The sequence below is a fragment of the Tauraco erythrolophus genome, chromosome 16 (assembly GCF_009769465.1).
Source record: "Tauraco erythrolophus isolate bTauEry1 chromosome 16, bTauEry1.pri, whole genome shotgun sequence".
NCBI classification, from domain to species: domain Eukaryota; kingdom Metazoa; phylum Chordata; class Aves; order Musophagiformes; family Musophagidae; genus Tauraco; species Tauraco erythrolophus.
In genome coordinates this window covers 6,595,706-6,619,000 of record NC_141480.1, presented here as the reverse complement: position 1 = coordinate 6,619,000, position 23,295 = coordinate 6,595,706, and the positions used below count along the sequence as shown (strand labels likewise).

At 52.4% G+C, this 23,295-nt stretch overlaps 1 protein-coding gene across 1 annotated transcript; it reads right to left on the bottom strand.

Annotated features, from left to right (window-relative positions):
• Positions 1 to 782: 782 nt before the first annotated feature.
• On the bottom strand, positions 783 to 22,903 carry TCOF1 (treacle ribosome biogenesis factor 1). Its single transcript, XM_086621420.1, has 16 exons — positions 22,793 to 22,903; positions 22,282 to 22,337; positions 18,724 to 18,866; positions 17,896 to 18,002; positions 17,267 to 17,615; positions 16,354 to 16,448; positions 15,669 to 15,893; positions 14,779 to 15,048; positions 10,295 to 10,469; positions 9,999 to 10,141; positions 7,199 to 7,448; positions 6,864 to 6,952; positions 5,908 to 6,136; positions 4,234 to 4,797; positions 2,470 to 2,570; positions 783 to 1,910 (listed from the first exon to the last, which is right to left on the bottom strand). Exons 1-16 carry the CDS (start codon positions 22,901 to 22,903, stop codon positions 1,881 to 1,883), a joined length of 2,937 nt encoding a protein of 978 aa, XP_086477546.1. The 3' UTR covers positions 783 to 1,880.
• Between the last annotated feature and the right edge of the window lie 392 nt (positions 22,904 to 23,295).

Below are 23,295 nucleotides of genomic sequence, written 5' to 3'. Positions count from 1 at the left end.
CAGTGCTTGCAAACAGTTTTCAGCTGTCCTAGGTTAAAAATAAATAAATCTTAAGAAAAATAAAAGGAAAAGAAAAATCTCTGCAGAGACACTCTGACATCTGCATCCCCACCCCGGGATCATACATCTCCCTTGCCACATTCCTGGTGCTTGTTCAGTCTCCCCTCCACCCCAGCATGGTCCAGGAGACACCTTTAACGAGTTAAAATCTCCTTTAAATGAGTTGCAAACGTGCGGGAAGAGGAGAGCAGCTCCCTGCCCCGGGAGCCATCTCCCTCCTATGGCTCCCTCCTGCGCTCAGGTTGCACAGGTGGCAGCTGGAGAGCTCGGCCCTCGCCAGCAGAACCAGGAGCCAGGCAGCACAGCAGCTGCACGGCCTGGGAGGGAGGGAGGAGCACCAGGGGATCGGTCCCTTTTTCCTCTCCTGCTAAACCTCAGGGCTGGGAGTGAGGCGAGGAAACCAGGCACAAGCCTAGTACAAGGTGCAGGGCAGCAGCTGCTGGCAGGGCAGCAAGTGATGCACACGCCTGCTCTCGGCACCTGCCTCCACACAGCATTTTAGGAACGAGAAAATACAAACCAACACCAGAAGAACACACAGTTCAAAGCTGAGGAGCAACAGCATCTGCTCTTCCTTGGGGAGCAGGCAGAAAGCAGTTAATTTTTACCCCGGGGTTGAAGTGGTGCCTATGGACCTGGGTGGCAGGTGGGCTCTGCCCTCCTACCTGCACCGTCCTCCAGATGCAGCCAAGCCCTGCCCCAGGCTCAGCCCCAGCCCCTGCCCTGCCTCCCCGGCCTGGCCTTAGTCACTTCCCTTCCCTTGAAAGCAGCCGAGGCAAAATCTCACTGTTCTTTTTTTTTATTTTGTACTCCATAAAAAAAACCCACAGAAAAATTACGCCACCTTGGCCGAGAACAGCTGCTGGACACAGCTATTCAGTGCAACTCCAGGGACATGATAATCACTGCCGTCAGTGTTAGAATAAAAAGTAAACCCAAGAGCTCTCTTCCATAGTAGCAAAAGGACTGACACCACAAATCACAGAAGAGGGAAGGAAAAAAAAAAAAGTAAAAGTTTATCGTAAAAATATAGCTCTGTGATGAGAAAGAGATGGTGGGTATCAACTAGGAGGGAAGCAGTTTACGCAAGCTGGCTCTTCCCTGGACAAACTGCCTCCTGCAGCTCAGTTCTTGTGCAACAGGTGAGCCATGGTGGGGGGTGGAATAAACATGTCTCTGGGCCCCAGCAGGGCAGGAGGAGGCAGAAAGTTATGCTGCTCTGCTCTAAAAGTCACAGTTAAAAGAAGTTATAAATTATTTAAAAAAAAAAAAGTTGGAATTCTCCTGATGACCTTCCTTTTCCTCTCTTCTGTTTGATCTTCACCCATAAATCCTTAATCACAGGGATGCGGTACCTTTGGGGAGAGGAGTTAAGAGTTAGGGATGGGGAGGGGGGGAACAGCCTTACAGCTGAGCAGAGCAAGGGCAGAGTCATCTGGTCCACTTCCAGGTGGCTACATCATCACCATCTAATCCACATTACTTTTCCGAGATCCCTGTGGTCAGCAGGGACAGACCAACACTGCCAGAGGCTGCTTATCTCTGCTGATGACAGAGGACGGCAACATCCAGGCTGGACATCCAGTTCTCAGCAGCTAAAGAGTTGAGGTCAAAACACATCCAGAGAAGCCAGCACACTGCTGTTAGGACTTTCCTTACACCGCTCCACTCCCTGGCCCTCTAAGCTAAGGCCAGGCTGACTCAGTGGATGTTTAGAGGGCACATTGTCTTCCCAAGACTGGCCCAGGAGTACTGAATTTGGCCAAGGTTACCGCCGTTCAGAGGTACCAACTGATAGTCCCAACAGGCCATGTACCTTCTCACGATGCTTCAGGCTCAGCTGTTTTCTTCTTCTAAAAAGAAAAGGGAAAAAAAAAAATTCAGTATTATCTGCACCACAAACAAGAAGGACTGAGTAGAGCCCTATGCCACATGGGCTTCTCGGCTGTCATCTCTACAGGTACATATCCATTATGAGGAATATCCTATTATCTCCTTCCACCTCCTTTCCTATCCCTTGGGATTGGATGCAGTAGCCTGCCAAGCCCTCAGGAGCTCCAGTTTCTTCTGAAAACAACTGGATGAAGATAGCCAAAGAACAGCACTCAGACCTTGGGCAGGTTCTCTGCCAGCAAAAGGGCCCCTGGTTTTGACCCTTCCAGCAAAAGGGATCTCTCCTGGGGGAGCTATATAGGAACAAGCCCTTCTTTGAGTGACCCCAATTCCAACCAATTAAAGGTCAGGGTGTCTCAAGACCAGCCACAACTAACAGCAGCCTCCTCTGTATTGCCAGCTCGGCCAGGCCATGGCTCTGTTCCTCTCCAGCCTGGAATGTTGCAGGGATAAGTGTCACGACCACAGTTCAGAACAGCTCTCCCATGATACTTCATCCCAGGGTCTCACACATACCTTCTTCTTCTTCTTGTGAACCTCAGCAGAGCCATCTGCTGCTGGCTCCCCTTCTGAAGACACCTTTTTACTCTTCTTCTTTTCTTTTCCAGTCTTTTTTTCTGGGTAAGGGAAAGAAAAGTCAACTAAGAGAGGGATTCTGCTATTGCCAGCCTCCGAGAAAGGGCACAGAGAGCGGTGGGAGCATCACCTGTACGTTTTTGATCACATTTGAACCCGAGCAAGCTTTCCAGAGCAGAGCCCTGCTACAAGGCAGCTGTGCCCAGGGCTGTTTCTTCAGTACCTCGGAGCCAGAGTGGTTTGACCTCACCATCTATGCACATGTGTGGGCAAATTACATAGGATCCCCTTCTTCCCACCTACCGTTGCCCACTCTCTCCGAGGAACCGCTTCAGCACTGGAGTAGCTGGGCACATGCCAGAAATCAGAGCAAGGGGTGCTACTAACACAGGATGGACACAAGGTTCAGCTTAGCACAACTGCTCCAAGATGCTCCAGCTTAGTCCTGTGCAACAGTTCACACAAGGGCTGACAGACAAGTCTGTGTCCTTAGAACAAAGGGCTGCATCTCTGCAGAAAAAAACCCTGTCAGATCTGGCCCACCCATTCCATCTCCCTTCTTTTCCTTTTTTTAAAAAGAAAAAAGCAGCCTACAAGACCCAGCACAGAACCAGCTCTGATTTGCAAATGCAGTCTGCAAGGAGAAAAAAATTGCCTTTGCATTAGGGCAGCCAACAGAGCATTGCAAAGGGGTGCAGACAAGAGAGGCAGGAAACACTCTTAATGGGGAGCAACGAGCAGGAGGCCGGTACCACCCTCCTCTTTCTCCAGGGGTTTGAAGGCAGCAGCAATAGCCCTGAATCAAACCTCCTGAATGAGCTGCTCACCATGATGCAGCACAGACACTGATCAGGCAGGGTCAGGAAGGAGCACTGTCAGCTCGCAGGAACAGCAGTGGCTGACACGGCAGAAGACAGCACAGATTTCGAGGCTGATCTATTTTAAAGGGGCTGGCAGCAAGGGCCTGTGTTTGGGAAGCTCCAAGGAACACAAAGCCCTGTGCATGTGAATGCTGAGCTTCCACCACCGTGCTCACAGCACCTCAGGGTCCTTCTGCATGCCGTCCCCAGCCACGTTTCACCTCGGCTCTCCGCTAGCACATTGTGCTTGTCAGAGAGGAGCCAGGCAGGCAGCTGGGGTAGCAGAGCTGTGCTGCAGGCATAGAGCAGGGCTCCACGCAGAACACAGGCCTCATGGCTTACAACCTGTGAGAACTCTTTCAAGCCCAGCGCAGGCTGGCAGGCCACGCCAGGGGGGCAAAAAGGCCCCAGGAAGTTCAACGCAGACTCACCTCAACCCTCTGTCAGCCCTCAGCTGGGCAGCTGCTTCCAGCCAGAGTAAAGGCCAGGAAAGCAGAAAGCCCTGGAGGGACAGGTCATGCCATAGAAGATACACAGGGTCATCAGCTTGCTCTGCAAGCAAGGATCAGGGCAAGTATTAACACACCTCCCACTGTGCTGGATGCAGGACAGAGGGATAGAAGAGCCCAGCTTGCTGTCTGCAACACAACCTGGTGCTGAGACTGCAGAAAACCAGTGGATTGTTAAAAATCTGGGATTGGCTTTGGGTAGGCCAAGAGGGAAGCAGCCAAGGAGAAAGCTAATAGGAAGGTGGGTGCTACTTACAAGGCCTCGCACAAGAGGCTGAACGTGTATCAGCCTCAAGAGCCTATTGCAAATGCAGCCCCAAGTGAGAGATGCTTACTTTTAGCTGATTTTTTCCTCTCCTTGCCACCTGGCAGCTTCTCCAGGTCACCAGTTGCTTTCTTCTTTTTCTTTTTGGATACTTCTTCATTAGCTTGCCCTTTCCGCTTCTTCTCCTTGGGCTGCCCAACAGCCCCATCCTCTCCTGGCAGTTTCCGCTTCTGAGATGTTTTCTGCTTCTTGTTCTCTTTGTCTTTGCTCTTAGGTGTTTTCACAGCCTTGTCTGCCGTGGAGGAAGGTTTCTTCTTTTCCTTCTTTTCTTTCTTCTCCTTTTTCTTCTTCTTCTTCACTTCTAAACCTTCTGGTGTTTGCACTTCAGGAACTTTGGCAGCAGTGACCTCAGTTTCACTACCTGAGCTTGACTCCTCTGACTGTGGAATGGAGAACGGTGCACATGATGCTGGGGTTGCTTGTGCCCCTTTTGCCCCAACATCGTTCTCTTTCATGGCCAGGGCTTTCTTGACGGGGGAAGGTTTGAGGCTGGCATGATGTGGATCCATTTTTCCTGCCACCTTCTCTTTGTTGGAGGCTCCTGTGGCTTCCTGCCCTGGAGGGCGGTTATTTTCTGCAGAAACAATGATGAGAGAGAGAAGACAATTCAGGGATGATTCGTTACATAGACCACAGAGTTACTGCAGGAAAGAAATATGCATTTGAAGAGAAGCATCTGGTTCTCTCTCAAAAGCAAAACCTGCTGGCCACCCCAACTACAGCAGAGCCACAGAAAGATGCCTCAGCCTGAGATCAAGTATCTGGTGAGGGAAGTAGGTGATAACAGCCAGAACAGCTTTGGCCACATCCATGGAGAACAGGGACTAGACTAGAGGAAACTGTAGCACAAGACAGGCGAGCATAGATGGAGCAGTCCTTCCCCAGGACACCAATCCCAGTAAGCCAGGGACTTCCCAAGGTGGAAGGGGTATCCGCACCACCACGTTTAACCATCACCAATGGCCTAACCCCCAGCACTTGGGCCTTCCTGAACCTGTTTATAGTTCCGACCTCCTCAACAGCCCTTTGCACAAATTAACAATGTGCCCAAGAGGCCAACAGACCCGTTTGAGCCTCGGGAACAGGCCAGAGCTCACAGCCAGACAAGAGCTCATCTGAAAGTGCCAGAGTCACAGAGCAGAAGCAGCTTGCAGCTCCAAGTTTTACAATTTGCCAACAAAGCAGGGCAATAGGGAAAAGGCAGGACACTGTTTCTCCATAGGTCTTCCCACCTGCTTCCCCTTCTCTGCCCTCCAGGCATGCTACAGAGCCCAGAAAGACCAAGGGGAGGCTTGGAATACCAGCACTGTGTAGCAGATGTTCTTCAGCCAGTGCTCAAACGCTCCCCAGCAGCCATCACTCCTGCAGCACACCAGTGCAGCGGGCATCGGTTTTAGGGAGAGCACTACCTGCTCCCATTAATGGTGCTGATTATTGCAGTTGAAGCAAAACTTGGGAGAGGCAGAGGCACAGAGCCTCACAAGCCAGCCAGCACAGGAGCAGCGTTCAAGAAGAGGGCTGTGTCATGGCCAGGGGAAGCCAGCAGAGGGCAGCAGCATTCCACGCTGGGCTCTGCAGTGGAGACACACTGGGAACAGGGCCCCATCCCAGTGTCACCCTCCCGTGCCAGAACAGCTTTGCTCCCGGGCCAAGCAGACTCTCGACCTTGCTGAAGGAGACCCACCTGCTTTGTGGTTGGCAGCCACCTGGTCGACGTCTGTGTCGGAGTCACTGCTGTCGCTGCTGGAGCTGTTGGCTGGGGCTGCCTTTGCAGAGGCCTTGGCGAGGGAGTTGGCAGCAGTCACGGCTGCTTTCCCTTGCCCCACTTTGTCTGCAGGCTGAGGGGGAACTGTCTTTGGTGCCTGGGGTGCTGCTGGGGTTCTGGGGAGGCCCAGATAGCCTGTGAGGAGGGACTGAAACAGCACAGACACTGAGGAGTCACAGCAGGGCAGCCTCCCACACAACAGACATGCAGATCTCTCTGCTGCTATTGCTCCTATACTCCAAGTCAAGGGCCCACCTTTGGCCACCCACGGAATGATCCTGCACTGCTCCGCCAGCCCCGTAGAGGCCAAGGCTGCCAGGAGAGGGGGCCAGCACTGACAGACGCTGGCTGAGCTTACAGCAGCAAGAGCTGATGGGGAGAGGGTCTCCTCTTTGTTCTCGCCCAGTAAAGCAGGCTTGGAGGTGGCTCCTGGCCATCAGCATGCATCCACACACAGCTAATGCGCTGCAGATGTGCTGCACGCCCTGCACGTTACTTACAAAGGGTATTTAATGGCTTGGACACGGGTTAAGTTACAAATAAAAAGGGGGGAAAAAAATCCTGCTGCTATTGGCACTGTGCACCAGTTCTCCTGGTTTAACCCTTGCAAGGCACCACCTCCTCCCATCCTTTCCCCCAGGGAAAGCACCATGAGCCCTGGACCCAAGACCCAGCTGCCCAGGGAAGCATTCCAGGTTCAAAAGCCTCTCTCTGCCCCCACCAAAAGGCCCTGCTCACAACACTGCACTGGGGAGCCCTCACTTCTCTGCTGGCAAACCCACTCAGCACCCTGTTTGCTACGTCTGAGAATTTAACCCTGAGAATTCAGCCAGTTGCAAGACCCAAGAGGATCCCAGCCTGCTCAGGTACCATACCTGTGACGCTGCCTCCTCCTCTTCCTCCTCACTGGACTCTGAGGAGCTGTGGGCTGGCTGGGTCCCTCCTGGTTTCTGCAGTGAGCCTGCTGGAGGAGCAAAGTTCATCCCGTTAAACCCACCATTACCGCCTGGGACTGAGCAAACCTACCCAGCAGTTACAGCCACCGAAGGGCCTTCTGCCTCCGAAGAAAGCGGAGCGCTCTGCCAAGCTGCAGAGGAGGAACCCGTCTCCAACCACTATGTGAAGGTGACACCTCCCACGGGATAACAAAACACTGACCCCACCCTGGCCTGGCCAGCAGCACTGAGAGCATCTTCTTGGGAGAACTGACCAGGTTTGGGGGGTTGCTTGGACGTCTCCTCCTCGTCGCTGTCTGAGGAACTGCTGCTGTCTGAGGTCGCCTCTGCCCCCGTGGGTGGTGCGGCCCCGCTCAGCCGGGCACCCTGCGCTGGCTGCAGGCCTGGCTTCCTTGACGTGGCGGTGGGACTTCCCAGGAGCGAAGCAGCCTGTGGGGCAGCAGTGTTGGCTGGGGGAGCTTTTCCAACAGGAACCGTTTGCTTTAGGCCAGGAGGAGGGGGGGCCTAGGGAGAGGAAGACAAAACGCATCTGGAAGGAGGAATAACTGCTCATGCCCATGTACTATAAGAAGCAGCCCAGAACAGATGGGCTCAGACCACCTCAGCCCTTCTTCGGCCACACTGCTTCAGCTTGTGTCAAGGTTAGCCCAAGAACCTCCCATGCAGGGCACAGAGACCCCCATCTCCCCTGGGCCCACAGATGGAGCAGGCAGCTGTGGCCAAGCAGACAACTCCTGCCTGACTGTACAGCACACTGCTATTACAAAAGAAGGAGGAAACTTGTCAGTCATCTGGGAGGCAGGAAAAGCAAAGGTACAAGGGCTACCCTCTGCTCATCTGCCTCACCTTATGGTGCAGTAACAGTGGTTAAAGCAAAGCAGTCCTCCTCTCCTTCCATGAACACACTCCCTCAGCTGGGGACACGGCACCAGCCTCAGACTCCAGCACACCCATGTGCCCACTCTCCCCCAGGGAAGCTCCCCACTTTAGTCTCCTCCGTCCTTACTTCTCCCACCAGCATGTTTTGCTCCGAGGAATCACTACTTGAGCTCTCAGACACTCTGCTAACCAGAGGGACAACAGGCGCTTTTAACCCCTTGCCCGAAGGCAGCGTGGCATTGGCCTTGGCAGCCACTGTGCTCGAAACCTTGTTTGCTTTCATGTTCTGCTGGGACAGACTCTAAAATAGATAAGAAGAAAATCAGGACAGAGCACGACTTGGGGGGAAAAGAGACAGAAGCATACACCAATCCACCACTAGCTCCTGAGCTCTTCATTTCCAGCACAGAACCAAGGCTTCTATTTACTTTTTCTTTTTTTTTTCCTCCTCTTTACAGGCCAGCTCTGTCTCCTGTGAGCCTCTGAGCAGGGCCTCTGGCACAGCCAGGAGCAGAGAAGTGAGGGCCAGCACCCCAGGAGTGCCTAAAGCAGGCAGGCAGGCAAAATGTGATGTGTTCGCAGGCTGCGAGATCCCTATCCCCTGCAGCACCAGCAAGACTGCAGTTGCAAACCCTGCTTTGCAAAGCGGGCACTTGGACTCCAGGATGTCTTCAACACTCTGAAAATCACACATCAAAAGTTAATGGGCGACAGAGATAAAGCAAACACATCATCCACAGGGCACATCTGCCTTCAGGTCCACAAGCAAGTCACAGATCAGAGAGCAAATTAACAAGAAGCAATCTTGCTGCCTCACATTTGAAACCTCCCATCAAACTAAACGTAAGAGGGGTTAAAAATAGAAGAGCCAGGGGCATGGAAATCAGACACTGACATCAGGTCCAAGACACAAATGCCAGCAGAGGAGGGAACGGGAGCTCAGCCTCCTGGTTTGTGTTACAAACGAGGCTACGTGAGCAGCCCTCCCTCTCCTGATCTCTGACAAGCTGGGCCTTTGTGGGCTGACATTTCTCTCACACAACATCTGGCCTTCAGAAAAGAAGGCAACGCTCCACCACGCAGAGAGCCGCCAATCCGACGTGAGCTCTCAGTCGTCTTGCACAAAGCTCAAGTTACAGCAACTGCGTTATTTTACACAACTTTGGTACTATAAACACGCTTTAATCAAGGACTGCTCAGGCTGGCTGCCTGCCCACCAGCTGGGGGGAGACAGCCTTTCCACCGGCCACAGCATCAGGCCAACATGGGGAAGGGTTTCCTTGAGTGCACATAATGCACATAATCTCCTCTCCCAGCAACAAAACTGGCCACACAGGGAACACGTATGTGTGGGACAAGAAGCACACTGGGCCACTAAGCCCTGGGCTCAGAGCGTCAGCCAAGCCACCACCACATAGGAACAGCAGCCACGTTCCTCAGTCAAGACTTCTTCACGTGGTTTCTTTCTCAGGATCAAACTGTTGCAGAGGTGCAGAGACACCCAAGCCAGCTTCACATCAAAGCAGCTCAGCTATGGCCCTGTGGGACTGGCATGGAGACACAAAGAGATGTGACTCAAGAAGACTCAGGTGAAAGAGCTGGGATCAGCTCCACGACACTCAGCAGTGTCTCTGCACAGATACGGGGTTACCTCTGGCTCCTCCAGCTGAAAGGCAGCAGGACCACTGCGCTACTCTTCAGGGAAGATCCTTCCAGCCTCCCAAAGCTTGTGGAGGGGGACACCAGAGAGGTCCAGCCGCACCTCACACCCAGGGGTTTGGGAGGAAAGAAGGGGCGGGTTGTCTTGGAGCTACCCAGCTCATGGAAAGGCTCTGCCTGCAAGAATTTGGCTGCCTTTTCAGTCTAACTCCCTGGAGTACGACAAACGGGACAGAGTCCCAGAGGAGGTCTGGGCTCATGCGTCTACTCATGTTCCTCCAAAACATTCACACGCTCCACTGCTCTCACATACTGTGGGCTTGCTGTGGGCGTGACGAGCACCCAGAGTCGAGGTCAGCAAGACCCAGGGATGCCACCGAGAAAACCCGACCCAGTCAACGGGAGGGGTCCTCTCTGCACTACTCATCTCCCATCCAACCACTGCCTCAAGACCTGAGACCTCCTGAGCACGCAGGACTAACAGCATCCACACCCAGCGGGTGAGCATCTCCTTACCTGAGATGGAGGGACTATTTCTTCTTCTGAATCTGACTCCTCGCTGGAATCATCACTGCTGTCCACAGGGGGAGGGGCTGGTGCTGCTGCCGGAGCCGGTGCCTTCTTCACAGTTGTTGGCTGAGGCACAGCATTGGTTTTCACTGCAGGAAAACCATAAGAGACTGTCACCATGAGAAAGAGTTGCTGTCCAGAGCAGGAGCTATCGCAACAGGCTGGGCCTTCCCACGTGCAGGGAAGAGAAGGAAACCCATGGGATGCAAGTGAGGGATCCTGGGCACTACCAGGAGACTTACCGGCTTGCGGTGGCTGTGTCTGTGCCGCAGGGGACTCCTCTTCACTGTCAGATGAGTCACTGCTCCCGCTTTGCGAGGCCTGGCTTTTCAAGGTGCTTCCCACTGCTTTGTCAGGCGGCCCAGCTTTAGCAGCCTGGCTCAGGTTGGGAACAGGCCCAGGCTGTTCTGCTAACCTCTTAACAGAAAAAGAAAAACAAGCCCAGAAATGTGGTATTAGTACAGGTGTTGTTTAGTTTAAGCGCTGTTTCAGTTGAAGTTGGGTTTTGTTTTATTCCAACACAGCTGTTACTAACACTCGCTCCATCCTTGGCACGTCAAGATTGGAAGGGGCTTCAGTAACTGCCTGGGCTGAGCTGCTGAAGACACGTACCACTGCGTTTAGCAACATGCTTTTGACGAGAAGCCCGAGCGTGTTTCATTGCACAAGCATGCAGCGCTCACAGTCCTAACAGCAATTCCTACTGAGGCCGAGACACTGGCTGGAAAGGAGCCTGAGGGCAGGAGAAGCACCGCAACCCCAAGACCCCCATTCCAAGGAAGCCTCTCATTTAAGCATGACCTTTCCTCAGCTTTGGGAATCAGTAGGAGCTGGGAAGCTTTGTGCCAAAACATTTGCAAGATTCAAAGACAGTATCAGAGCAGCTACACCCTGAGCTGCTGCAGAGCTCAGCGTAGACACAGGGCAGACACAAGCATTTGGGAACACAGACGGCAGGCAGAGACATACTGGGACCTGAGATATGATTGAGCACCTTGGAAATTCATCTGTCAACAAGTATGAGAATTTAGAAATCTCCAGACAATGTAAAAACCCTGCAACTTGCTTGGTCTGTGCCTTTCTACAGCACCCATCGACACTGCCGACCCAGGATGGGCCTCGAGACATTGCCCAAGCAACTAATAAGTCAGCACTAGGAAGCCACAGTTGCTGCAGCAGCAGATATGCAACTGTCAGGTGAGACAATCTCTTCCCAGCCCCTCTCCTGGCTTGGGCCGAGGGCTGCAGACACCCCTGCTGCACACTGCTGAAGGCTAGTGGTGGCAGAGGGAGCGGGAGCGCTTGCCGAGAGATCTGGTAACTTCACCACCTGCGGATATTCTCCAGGCTCGCAGTGCTCAGCGCCCACTCAGTTTACTCCGCTCATCGCTCATCTCCGGGCTGCTCTGCCAAACAGTACATCACGCTTGCCAGGGCAGGCAGACCCCGACCAACCCGCACGTGACGGCAGCCCGCTTCAGCTCCATCTCCAGGCCTTCACAAGAAGGTGAGAGAGACTCCTGCCCAGCTGCACAGCCCCTGCCACCCACCCTCTCCCAACCCTGCCATGCTGCTAACACAGCAAGACCCTTTGAGCCCACAGCAGAGGACCAGGAGGACCTCAGCAGCACTGGCTTACCCGGGGACTGCTCCTGGCAAGCAGCTGAGAGCACCAGCCTAGCAGCCTCCCGGGAGGACAGATCTTTACCGTGCTTCCTGGCACAGCCCCACCAAGGGCTGCCACTGGGGCAGTGTTTATCATCTCCAAGCCAAACACTAAACAGACAACAGCATCTGCATGTTTATCCCATTACAGAACAGCTCTCCGAACAAGCCAAGCACATTTTGACTCTGCTTAGAGAAACAGAAACCTCCACAAGCACTTGGGGAGGGGGGGGGATTGCAAACCTCGCCTGTCTGTTTTGTTTTGATACCAGTGAGTCACTATCTCCAGGAGAGAGGCCAGATTTGCAATGCTGAAGAGAGAGAACTACTTGAAGCAGACACGAGAATTCACACGCTGTACTTGAACGTGCTAGTTCCTCTCCCTCTCGTCCCAAGCGCTACTGCGCAAGGGAAGAGTCTACCGACATCAGAGCCCACTCACTCACTTTAAGACCCCTGCAGCAATGGGACTGGGTTCTCCCCCTTCTTGGATGCACAGCACAAGGGCTGCTTCGTTTTCTAACGTTGCAAGAGATCAGGAAAGAGCTGTTGTACAGAAGCATCCTGACCCAGAAAGAACATAACAGCATCCACAGAGAAACCACTATAAGCTTTACACAGCCTCGGGACTTCTCAGATCTTCCTGGGAGGAGGCCAAGGTCCCTCCATCCACCTCATCTCGGTCACTGCCAGATGGCTGACAGCTGCCACGTCCTATGGCATGGCCCCAGGTGGGATGAGGCCAGCAGTGTGGCTGAGCTACACCGAGGGAGCAGGGTAACACAGGCAGAGAGCTTGTGAGCTCTACTTAAGAGTCACAGGTACTGAAGTAACTCAGAGAAGAGGAAAATAATTCAAGAGGAAATCATTTTTCCTGCTCCCTCTCCAGCCCTCAAACCAGGAGCTGCCTGCAGCTTAGTACGAGTGTGATGACTCAGCTCCTGCACAACCCATCTGCCACTCCGCTGGGTCCGTTTGCATCATGCAGCGCTGCATGACACGAGGAGGAAGCAACCCTGAGCCACGTGCGCTGAGCAAGCTGTAACAATCACACTCCCTTGCTGCCTGTGCACCGCAGAAGCACCGCCAGAGCATCAGGACCGGGACCAGTATCTCAGCTGTGTCACGACACAGTAGAGGTACGACTGTTACCTGTAAGGGAGCGGGGACAGAGTTCGGGGAGGGAAAGACACCCTCCATCTCTTGGGATATTTGGCCTCTCCTCACAGGGCCTGTGGTCCAAGATAAAAACTTACAGGCACAACCTCTACCAGTGCAGCCTGCACAGATTTTCCTGGGATGCTCAAGGAAGCCACACGTTCCCACCACACACATGCATGTGCATCTCATGCCCAGTCCTGGTAAGAAGCAGCTGAAACCTATCCATAGAAGGATCAAGTAACATCTTCAGTCCAAAACGTCCAAGAAAGAGGAAGCAGAGCAGAATTAGCAGTTCCAAAGGAAAAGCAGCTCACAGCATCTTTAAGGTCAATCCAGACTGTCCCCCCATCAACATCCTTCCCCCCCAAAACAGGCAAACACCTTGTCAACTTCTTTGACTAAATATTCCTGAGTCTTCAGAGGTAAACATACCAATTAAGCAGTTCAATTTAGGCATGATGTTCATTTTAATTGTGCTAATCCACCCCCACAGGGAAAGATGAAGCAGCTTCCAACGCTCTGTATCTGTTTGGATCTTGCACAGAAGCCAGAGGAAGTTGCAGGATACAGTAAGTCAGTGGTTAGCATATGCCCAAGTAGCAGATGGTGAGGATGAGCTAAGAAGAGTTTGACTGGGAGGACAGGACTGTGGACACAGCTAAGTCTAACGGTTTAGCTCCACGCTTTACTCGTGTTCTCTGCCTGTAGGCTACTAATATGAGAAAAAGCAGCCTCTTTGGCTAAACAGAGCTCCCTCCATGCCAAGCTCTTCCTTGCTGACTGTGGCTGTTGAGGGGTAAATGCCAGTTTGCAAGCAGGAAGTTGCTGAAGTGGTTAAATGGCGGTTGGCAAGACAGCTACCTGCTGCTGCCAGCTTCAAATCAACACCAGGGGAAACAAACCTACCCCAGCATGTCCTTCACCTACAACCCTGCTACAACAGACGAGTCTCAATAGTTTATAGCGGGATCCCATGGCACTGCTATCAGAATAGCTGCTCCTGCCATCCAGAGCTGAATCTTCACATATAATCACGCAGGAAGAGAGCAGCACAGAGCCAACTGTTAGAGATGCGTCCCCCTCCACCCACCTTAGCAGACCAAGGCTATAAAGACAAAAATGCAGAGCCTCTCCAGCTCCTGCCTGTCAATAGTGAAAGGACGTGTTGACAAAGAGCCTCCTTGCAAGGACACGTGAGGCTCTGCCCCCGGCTTCCTTTCCTCCCTTGCAGATACTAGCTGTCATCTCCAAAACACTGCTTTAAGGGCACCTTCCGAAGGGCCCTGCATCTCAGAGACAATGTGAAAGACCTCTGTACAGTGTGCCTCAGGATGCTCTCAAGAACAGATTTGCTTTCCTACAAGTTCAGCCACCTAAGTCTGAGTCCAGTCTGAGTTCATGGTCCCTCTCTCGAGGGAGGTCTCAACAAACCCTCATAGGTTGGTCAAGACCAAGCTATCTGTGACCCTGCACACAAGACCCACTCAGAGATGGGGCAAGGCATGACTGGAGTGAATCAGTTTGTAGCAACACTGCAACAGGCTTCCCAGACAGGTGGTCGATGCCCCAAGCCTGTCAGTGTTTAAGAGGCATTTGGACAATGCCCTCAACAACATGTAACTTTTGGTCAGCCCTGAATTGGTCAGGGAGTTGGACTAGATGATCATTGCAGGTCTCTTCCAACCGAAATATTCTATTCTAAATAGGTTAGTCCTCACCATGCTCTGGTATGGTTGGGTGAGAAGAGTTAGGCTACATCTGTTTTCAGGTAGGAAGAAAGATCTTCTCTGAAGGATAGAGACACAACACGCTACTGGTGTTTCAAGGAGATCAGTGGTATCATTTAAGGGCCAAACAATTGTATTGCATGTCCCATGTAGCTGAATGTAGCATCACCTACCTTCTGGCTGACAGGCACAGGGAGATCCTCCTCTTCACTGCCTGAAGAGTCAGAGCTCTCTACTGGCTTCTTACTTTCAGCAGGCTTTGTGGGAGCAGCAGTCCTTCCCGGTGTGGTTTTGGCCTGCTTCGGCACGGCTGGTTTTGGTGCTGGCTTCCCTTGGGACAGTGGAAGCGTTTTTGCTGGAGCTGCTTTGCCGGAAAGTGATGCTGCTGGTGTAGGTTTCACTGGGGATGGGATGGTCTGGGAGGATTTCAGAGGTGGCTTTGTCTGAAGAAGACAAGAACAGTGTGAAACAAGGCAAATCTCACAGCAGTACAATTCGTTTGCTCAGACTGTAATCAAGGGAAGAGATTTCAGAGCCCCCTGGGAAAGGCAAATGCTGAAGGAAGTTTAGCAACTGGCAGGACACAAGGCACCCTTTCATCTAGCTGCGTGGGGATAGTCTCCCAAGATGAGAAAGCAAGACCAGGCATTCTTCATCAGCCTGCTGATACGACCAGTCTCCTCCAGTGAGGTACATCGCAGCACTGTGCACTCTCCACAGCAGGGAAGCTAAGCTGCACTACAGTTCAACAAATTAGACACTATTGCAATTCATAGCTGAGAAGCAAATTCGACCATGTCAATTTTCCTCCTCAGGTGGGAAAAGAATTGCTGTGGTTTTTTTTATTAAAAAAATAAATCCATCAGTACTTTAAGAACGGTACAATGGCTTGATGAAAGCTCAGAGCAAAGACACTGAGGTGCCTTTTAAACACTTCATGCCTCTTTTCTCCCACCCCAACACGACTTTGCTATATACTACGTGCATTTACAAAGTTTTCTTTTCACTGCAATTCCCAGCCTTGGAGAGGTGTGCAAGGGGAGACAGTCTCAAACAGACGCACTTGGGTTACTGATGGAGGTTCCTCATCTTCACTGTCTGATGAGTCGCTGCTCTCTGATGTGTCATCAGGCTTTGCAGCCCCAGGAACCGTCGTGGATGCGGGTTTGGCATGGTTTGGTGCCACAGCCGTTTGCCTCACTGTGTTCTTCTTGGAGGACACTGGAGCAGCAGGCGCACTTTTCACAGGTGCTGCATTAACTTGCGCTGTCTTCACAGCTGGTTTTGCCTGGGAACAGGGGGAACAAAAGGGAACAGAAGAATCAGGTTAATATCTCAGAAGAAACCAGTTGAGAGCCGTAACTGCATGGAACCTGTTTTAAAGAAGGCTACCTTGCTAACTTTGACCAAGATAGGTTTGTTCAGACCCATGGGCCATGGAGTATCTGAGGCAAGTGACTTTCTCCACAAACCACCTGACTACATCCACGGAGTTGCGCACCAATCACCTCCTACAGATCAAAGGATCTCCCTCAACTTTGGGCACTAGGAGGAACTGGGATGGAATGGTTGATGCTGGCAGGGGTTAGTGGGGCTCTCAGCCACACAGCATGTTTCTCTGACTTTAGGTTTGGGCATCTCACACACCCAGGGAAGGGAGTGTTGTGAGAATACAGCATTGCAGCATTTCCTCTCTGCTTGAAGGGAAGGGAATTGATTTCCTAGAGACACTGGGTTGGAGAGGTTACCTGAACCGTTGGAGCTGCAAGCTCCTCCTCGGAGGATGTCTCATCACTTGATTCCTCACTGCTGCTCTCAGCAGCCCCAGCTGCCTGCTTCAGCTCTGCAACACAATTGAGGAGATGTCACAGCTGCTGCCTGCTCTGAGCTCCCAGAGCGTGATGCTAATGCGGCTTCTGAAGCCAGGAAAACAAAACAAGCCACAGAGAGGGCTAAGGGGATTTGCAGGGAAGAGGGCCTAGCCCAGCTGAAAGCATCAGTGGCCTGCTGGGAACAGCTTCTCCAGATAAATGTTGGCACACGTACACCACTTCTTCAAGGGCAGGCAGAGATGGGAGATTTCTCCTGGCCACCCTCTGACCCTATGGAGAGCTGCCCAGCCACACACAGCTCCCTGCAGGGGCACCCAGCCTAGCTGGACCTCCTCTGGAAAAGCCTAGAGAAGGACCATTTTCAGAGCTTCTGCAATCTATTCCTCACCCCTCCAACAAACACACTTCAAACAGTAAGAGAGATTTCCCTAAAGACGTCAAAACCGAAACCAAATCACTTTGCAATTGGGAACAAAGAGAAGATGCTGCAGTGCCTCTCCAAAAAGCTGAAAGCATCCTTAGTATTAGTACTGCGTCTCCTCCAGATACGTTATGTTGTTATCTCCAACCCCATAGTGCTGGGTGCTGCCAGACAGACATCTTAGCACAGAATCTTCCACTTGAAATGGGAGCAAGCATGCTGGATTCATCCCACAGAGCTCCAGAGCTGGCTGCTTTGCAGTATTCTTGCAGCCTCCTCAAGGACCAAGCATCACTCTGAGCTTTCCAGCGAGAGAGCTGAAAGGAACGCGCTGAAGGCACGGCTCAGACCTGACTCACTGCAAAGCTGGAGCACACGTGCATCTACCGCACCCCGCAGGCTCCTTACCCACTTTGGGGGCTGAGGCCTTCACAGTCGGCGTCTCTTTTTCCTCCTCGCTCTCCGATGACGAGCTGCTGCTGCTGGAGCTTTCTGGTGCTTTGGTCGTTACTGGTGCTTTGCTTTGACCTACTTTGGCCACGGCTGTTGCAGCATGTCCAGGCTTCCCAGGACTGGGTAGTCTCTGCCCAGCCTTGGCTGGAGATGCAGATGCAGCTGGTGCATTGGGCTGCTGCTTATTTGAGATCACAGTTCTGTTCGCAGCAGAGAGCACTGCTGCTTTGCCTGCTGGGCCAGCAGGTTTGGTGGGAGAATGCAGGGAGTTGGCAGCTTTGCCACTCACCACAGCTGGTGTCACCTACAGGAAACAGAAGAAATTAGAAGCCTATAGACAGATGAGGGGTTAAATTAGACACAACATACCTCAAACAAGCAATTGGGCAGCCAGGCAAGCCACAGAGCTCTTTAGGGAAGCACTTGGGGGACAGATATTGAAGAGAAGGCTTATGCCAGCATAGGAGGGTCATCTAAATATGAATTCCACCCCAGCCCACAATTCTACACACGTCATGGAATCTGGGACAGTCCGGGCCTCAGAGTACTATCAGCCTTAAAAGCCAAGGGGAGAACTGCCTTACCGTAATTGCGCCTTTTCCAGCCGGTGTCTCCTCTTCTGATGAGGAGTCATCATCTTCACTGCTTTCTACATTCACTCCTGAGTTTGTGGCCAGGGAAAGGCTGGTCGCTGCACAGGAGAGAGCCACAGAGAAATCGTATGAGCACATCTCACATCAAGACAGCCTCTGGTTTGCAGAAAGGCTCCAGCAGAGAGGGCAGGGTCCTATTTCCACATTTGCACCAACTCTACCACTGCTGTCCTTGCTACAGGCAAGTGCTTTGCTCCTCCACTCCATCCTTCTCCCCACCACCAAGACAAGGAACCTGTCAAAATCTGCATGTTTCCAAGGGCTGGTCTACAGCAGATGAGACTGAGCCAAAATGTATCAGACACATGGGTTTTTGTTAGACTATGCAAGCCAACGACTCCCACACCAGCTGCACCAGCGATCTATCCCCACCTCAGACAGAGGGCACTGGCTTTCCAGACCAACTAACAAGTCCCTCCTTCCTCCATGAAACAGGCCTGCCTTTGCTGGCCCAACACACACCTGGGACCAGCTAGAAGGTGCTCCACAGTGGGCAGTGTTAAGTTCCCAAAGCTTCATCCAAGCAACAACACCCATCCCAATGAATCATAACAGGTTTTTTCTAGCTTCGGCAGACATCTGCGTTCCTCAGAAACTCCACATGAGAAGGGGGTGCTAAATTAGTTGTCCTATTTTTCTAAGTAGAAGGGAATAGCCATTGCTTTACAAGCATTTTCTCTAGCCAAGCAAGTCAGGCTGCTCCTATACGCAAGCCTCCAGTCCTACTCTACCAACTCCAGAGAGATGGAAGGCTCCTACCGTTTGCAGCTTTCGCCTTCTCTTTCTCATCCTCTTCTTTCTCTGAGCTTTCAGAGCTGCTCACGGGATCAGGAACTCTGATCTTTTCTGGGACGGCTGACTCCTCATCACTCACTTTTCTTCTCCTGGAATTTGAGGGAGTTCTGAGGGAACAGAATTTGCGTCAAAATGGGAAAATAAGACATCTAGAACAAACTGAAACACAATTATTCATCCACTCTCAGGTCAGGCTCCAGCCTAAGGACACGCAGTGCGTCATTCCTCTGCAGCTCCTGAGAGGGTGGGAGAAATACTTCTCGAACCTGCAAGGGACATCTCCAGTTCTCCTCAGGAAACTCCTGAGGACAACGTATCCTTGCAATACTCAGAAGAGATACCGAACATAGATTTCTTTCTGTGTCCTCAGCAGAATCTTTCTTCCTTTAGTAGAGAAGTAAAAACGTATTTGGTCAGGTTAGTGGTTACCATAGAGCGAAGGCATCCTACAGAACAAATTCTGTCTCCAAGAGGTAGCTGTAGCCAGTCAATAAACACAGTCCCTAGGTCATCCCCAAATAGGTCTCAGTATTTCACAAGGCCATGAGAAGTCAATCTCAAGGCTGCAAAAGCCATTGGAACCTGGGCTCACAGGCCAAAAGGACAGAAAAGTCAGGTTGCAGAGAGATTTAAGAAAGGAACTGGCTGGACCTACAGAAGATGTGTTGAAAGAAGGGGAGGGAGAAGCCATAGATGAGCATTAAACACTTAAACTGTTCAAATGGGTTAAAACATTAAACTGGAGAAAGATGTTTTGGGGCTCTGAATCCTACCTGTATCAGCAGAATAGATGTGGCTAAAGTTATCACTGATTTTAAAATGAAAACATAGGTAATACATTCGCTTTGTTATGAGGATAAGATTGGCGGGGCACATGTCTGTGTGTGATTCACACATGCAGCACTTCTAAGCCGGTAAAAACCCTGAAACACCCACAATTATCAGAGGCGGAAAAATCCTTGCTTTTGTGCCAGTTTAGCTGATTTGTTCATCTAATTTATAAATAAGGTTAGTTTAACAATTTGGACAGTAGAGACCGTGCTTATTACGAGTGTTTCAGGAGTGTAGCTGTAACAGCAAGTTTTTTGCAAGCAGGCTAGGCTGAAGGCACATTTGCTGTTACAAAGTCCTGTTAATTCTGTTAATTACTTGTTGTGCCAGCAACTAAACACCACACAGCCACTTGTGCAGCCTCCCCCACCCTCAGGGGATGGGGAAGGGAATTAAAGGGAAAAGGGAAAGAGACCTGTAAGTTAAGAGCAAAATAATATAATATAATAACAAGTATAATATAATAATATATACAAGCAAGTGATGCACAGTATAATTGCTCACCACTCGGTGACTAAGACCCGTCCCATTCTGGCTAACGATCCCGAAACAGCTAAGTCCCAACACTGCAATCCCTGACAAGCGAGAGGCCTGAGAAGAGAGCGAGAGAGAGAGCACTCCGAGAGTGCAAGCCTCCGGAAGAGCAAAGGCCCTTCTTTCCAGTCAACCCTCATCTATATACTGGCCATGACGCTGTATGATATGGGATACTTCATTGGCCAATTCAGCCCTCAATCCTAAGTCTAAGTTCAAATTGTAAGGGGAGTTGTGGGCCCTTTGTCCCGGCCATGCTCCCCCCTATCCTGTTGTGCTCCTGCACACTGGAAAGAACACCGCAGCTGAAAAGTCCTTGAGGCCTCAGTGCCAACTACAAACATCAGTGCACTGTCAGCGTTCTCCTCAGAGCAAGTCTCAGACTGAAACCAAAACACCGAGCTCTTCTGGCTGCTAAAAAGAAGAGCTAACTCTGTCCCAGCTGAAACCAGGACACTACTCCGGTAATGCCTTTAATAAACAATAGGGCAAGGCATATGGGCAGTTATAATACTCCAATGCCTTCCTGATTCAGTGGCAGCTGACAGCACAACAGAGACTACTGTGAGAATTTGCTGAGAGCAGCCAGGGGCTCAGGGATATTTCGTAGGGGAAAACGGCAGTGCCCCCAGGCGCTGGTCCAACAGCAGCTGGGCTGCAGGGCTCCAGCTGCTTCTGGGGCTGAGCTGGTTCAGCTTCCCCCTGCACTCAGGCACCTTTCCGCCTCCTCAGGCTAAACTTAGCCCTGGAGGGAGGTCACTCTTAAGTACCTGGAAATCTCAACTGTTAAGTTCACTTTGAAAGAGTTTCTGAAGGAGAGCACCAAGGATGACCTCAGTTGGATGGGCAAGAGCTGCAGCACAGCTGGAGGAAAGGCATTTTCAGGCCAAAAGCCTATGAAGCAACAAGATGCAAGAATCCAAGCTCATCCACATGAAAGCATTCCAGCTAGGCAGGGCACCTTCTGGATAAACAAAACTACTGGTCAATACATCCCTCATTTTGACCCCAAACCAGGCGTAACTCAGGGGACCAGGAATAAAAGGTTTATTTGTGGGGTAGGACCAGAACACAAGGGTGACACTAGAGAAAAAGGAATTAAACATGATGCGAGTGCCCTGTTGCATCTCAAGCTTTGAAAGTAACAGTGTCTGGAAGGGCTTGCTGAGCACCCAGGATAACTAGCACAGAGAAAGGTCACTATCAACACCCAAGAGGGCAATAAATTGTTGGAGAGAGGAACCGTAAACGTGCTTCTACACTGCTCATCCTCATCTAGACCCAGTTTTTCTCCTGCTCAAGTAAGAAAATCGTGGTGACACATGAGCAAGAAGCAGAGTAGCACACAGGCACAAGGCGTTCTAGCAGAAGACACCTTTGAAGCAAACATCTGCTTCGAAAGGCTGCTGGCTAAGCTACACTGAGAGGTGTCTTCACTCCAGCACTCCTCACCATCGGCACAGATGCCCAGCTCCACTGATTCCCCAATAACCCGGCTCTGTGGCTGCCAGCAAGCCCCCTCTGCATCAAAACAAAGCGAGTGGTGCACAGGGTGGGGTACAAACATCGTTGCACCCCAGAGACGGGAAGGCTCCACGCTGCAGATCTTGACATGCAGCACTCAGTGGCATAACTATGCGGGAAGGCATTGGGCTGAACATGTAAGAGCTTGAAAGGACACGCTGAAACCAAGACACTTCCTCCAAGTCAGAAGATACGTGACTTGTGCCAACGTTAAGTCTCTGCAACAGCCTTTGCTTTTCAGCATCTGCTCAAAATCTCTGTTCTTGGGTCAACATGCCTGCAAAGCATGTGGCTTTAAAAAGAAAGTGAAACAGAACTGGGGAAAAGATTTTTGCCAGTAAAGCATGACCCTGAGCCCCACAATACTCCAGTATTAACTCCAACCAGCAAGAACAACATCAGCTGCTGAAAACTCAGGAAATTTTAAGCCAAAGTAATATCTGAAACATTTTTAACATCTGAAACGAATCGGCCCAAAACCAGAGGCTAGGAGGAAAGTCTGCTGAGCACAGTTATCATCGGAAATACTCTGACAACGGGAAATTCCAGCAAATAAAGATCACACGTGCCATGCAGCCTGGTTGTTAACGCAGTCTGGAATCTATTTGATAGTCATTATCCCCTTCGACTTACTTTTCCCAGTGGGTAAAGATGTCCTCGAGAGAGGTCGAGAGGGAAGGGAGTAACTTCTGCGAAAGCAGAGAGAACACGCGTCAGGCATCGGCCCCACTTCAGGATGCGACCACCAGACAGGAGAACTGGAGACCACAGAAACTCCCCCGGGAAACCTCAGGAAAACGGGAATGCGTCCTCCCCGCACACACGCTCCCAGTAAAGCCTCCCCCACCCCGCTCCGTGGCCCACCCCGCTGCACCTCCTCCCCTCGGCGGCACCGAGCAGCACGTGTTGGGGGAGCGGGTGCCCCCCGGCACGGTGCGGATTTAGCCGGCGGGCTGCCGGTCTCAGCCCTTCTCCCGGCCGGCTCAGGGCCGGGCCAACACGTGGGTCTGGCGTGGAGCCACGGTCCCACGGCGGGCCCGGTCCCCCCGGCGCGGGCCCGACGGGGGCGAGCGAGCACGGGGCACCGGGCCCCGCCGAGGCCCACGCCCCGGGGCCGGCCCCCCCCAGCCCCGCTGCCCGTTACCTGCCCGGTCTGCGCCTGCAGCTCGCGGGCCGCGCGGGCGTAGCCGCCGCGGAGCAGGTGCTGGTGGATGAGGGCGAGCAGCTCCCGCCCCCCGCGGCCATCCGCCGCCATGGCGCGGCCCGCTCGGCGCAGTCTGCGGGCGCCGCGTGCCGCGCGGCGTCACACCCGCTTCCGCCGCGCGGCCCGCTGGGAAGTGTAGTACCGAGGGGGGGTGAGGGCCTCATGGCGGCGCCGCGCCCGGCGCCCGTTACAGCCTCCGCGGTGGGAGACGGGGGCGAAGCGGGGGGCAGCGGGGAGGACGGGCCGCCAAGGGGCGCGGGGCGGGCACGGCGGCGATTGTTTCATCCACCCGATTTTCTGGCTGCGAAGGCAGAGGCCTCGATCCTGCAGCGCTGCGGAGCTGGATCCTCGGGGCCGGTTTAGCGTTGGGTGGACATTAAGCTGCTCTGAGGAGCTGCTCAGGCGTTTTTTTGGTCTGAAATAAGCAAACGGCGAGGGGGAGG

What these genes read in the sequence shown, in the direction of transcription:
- TCOF1 (XM_086621420.1), bottom strand. Translation starts at nt 22,903, where the DNA reads ATGGCGGCGGATGGCCGCGGGGGGCGGGAGCTGCTCGCCCTCATCCAC. An exon ending in TTGCAGCTCCAACGGTTCAG is followed by an intron (nt 15,894 to 16,353) that starts GTAACCTCTCCA and finishes CCCTGTTCCCAG; the next exon opens with GCAAAACCAGCTGTGAAGAC. An exon ending in AACCTCCATCAGTAACCCAA is followed by an intron (nt 15,049 to 15,668) that starts GTGCGTCTGTTT and finishes TGTCTTCTTCAG; the next exon opens with ACAAAGCCACCTCTGAAATC.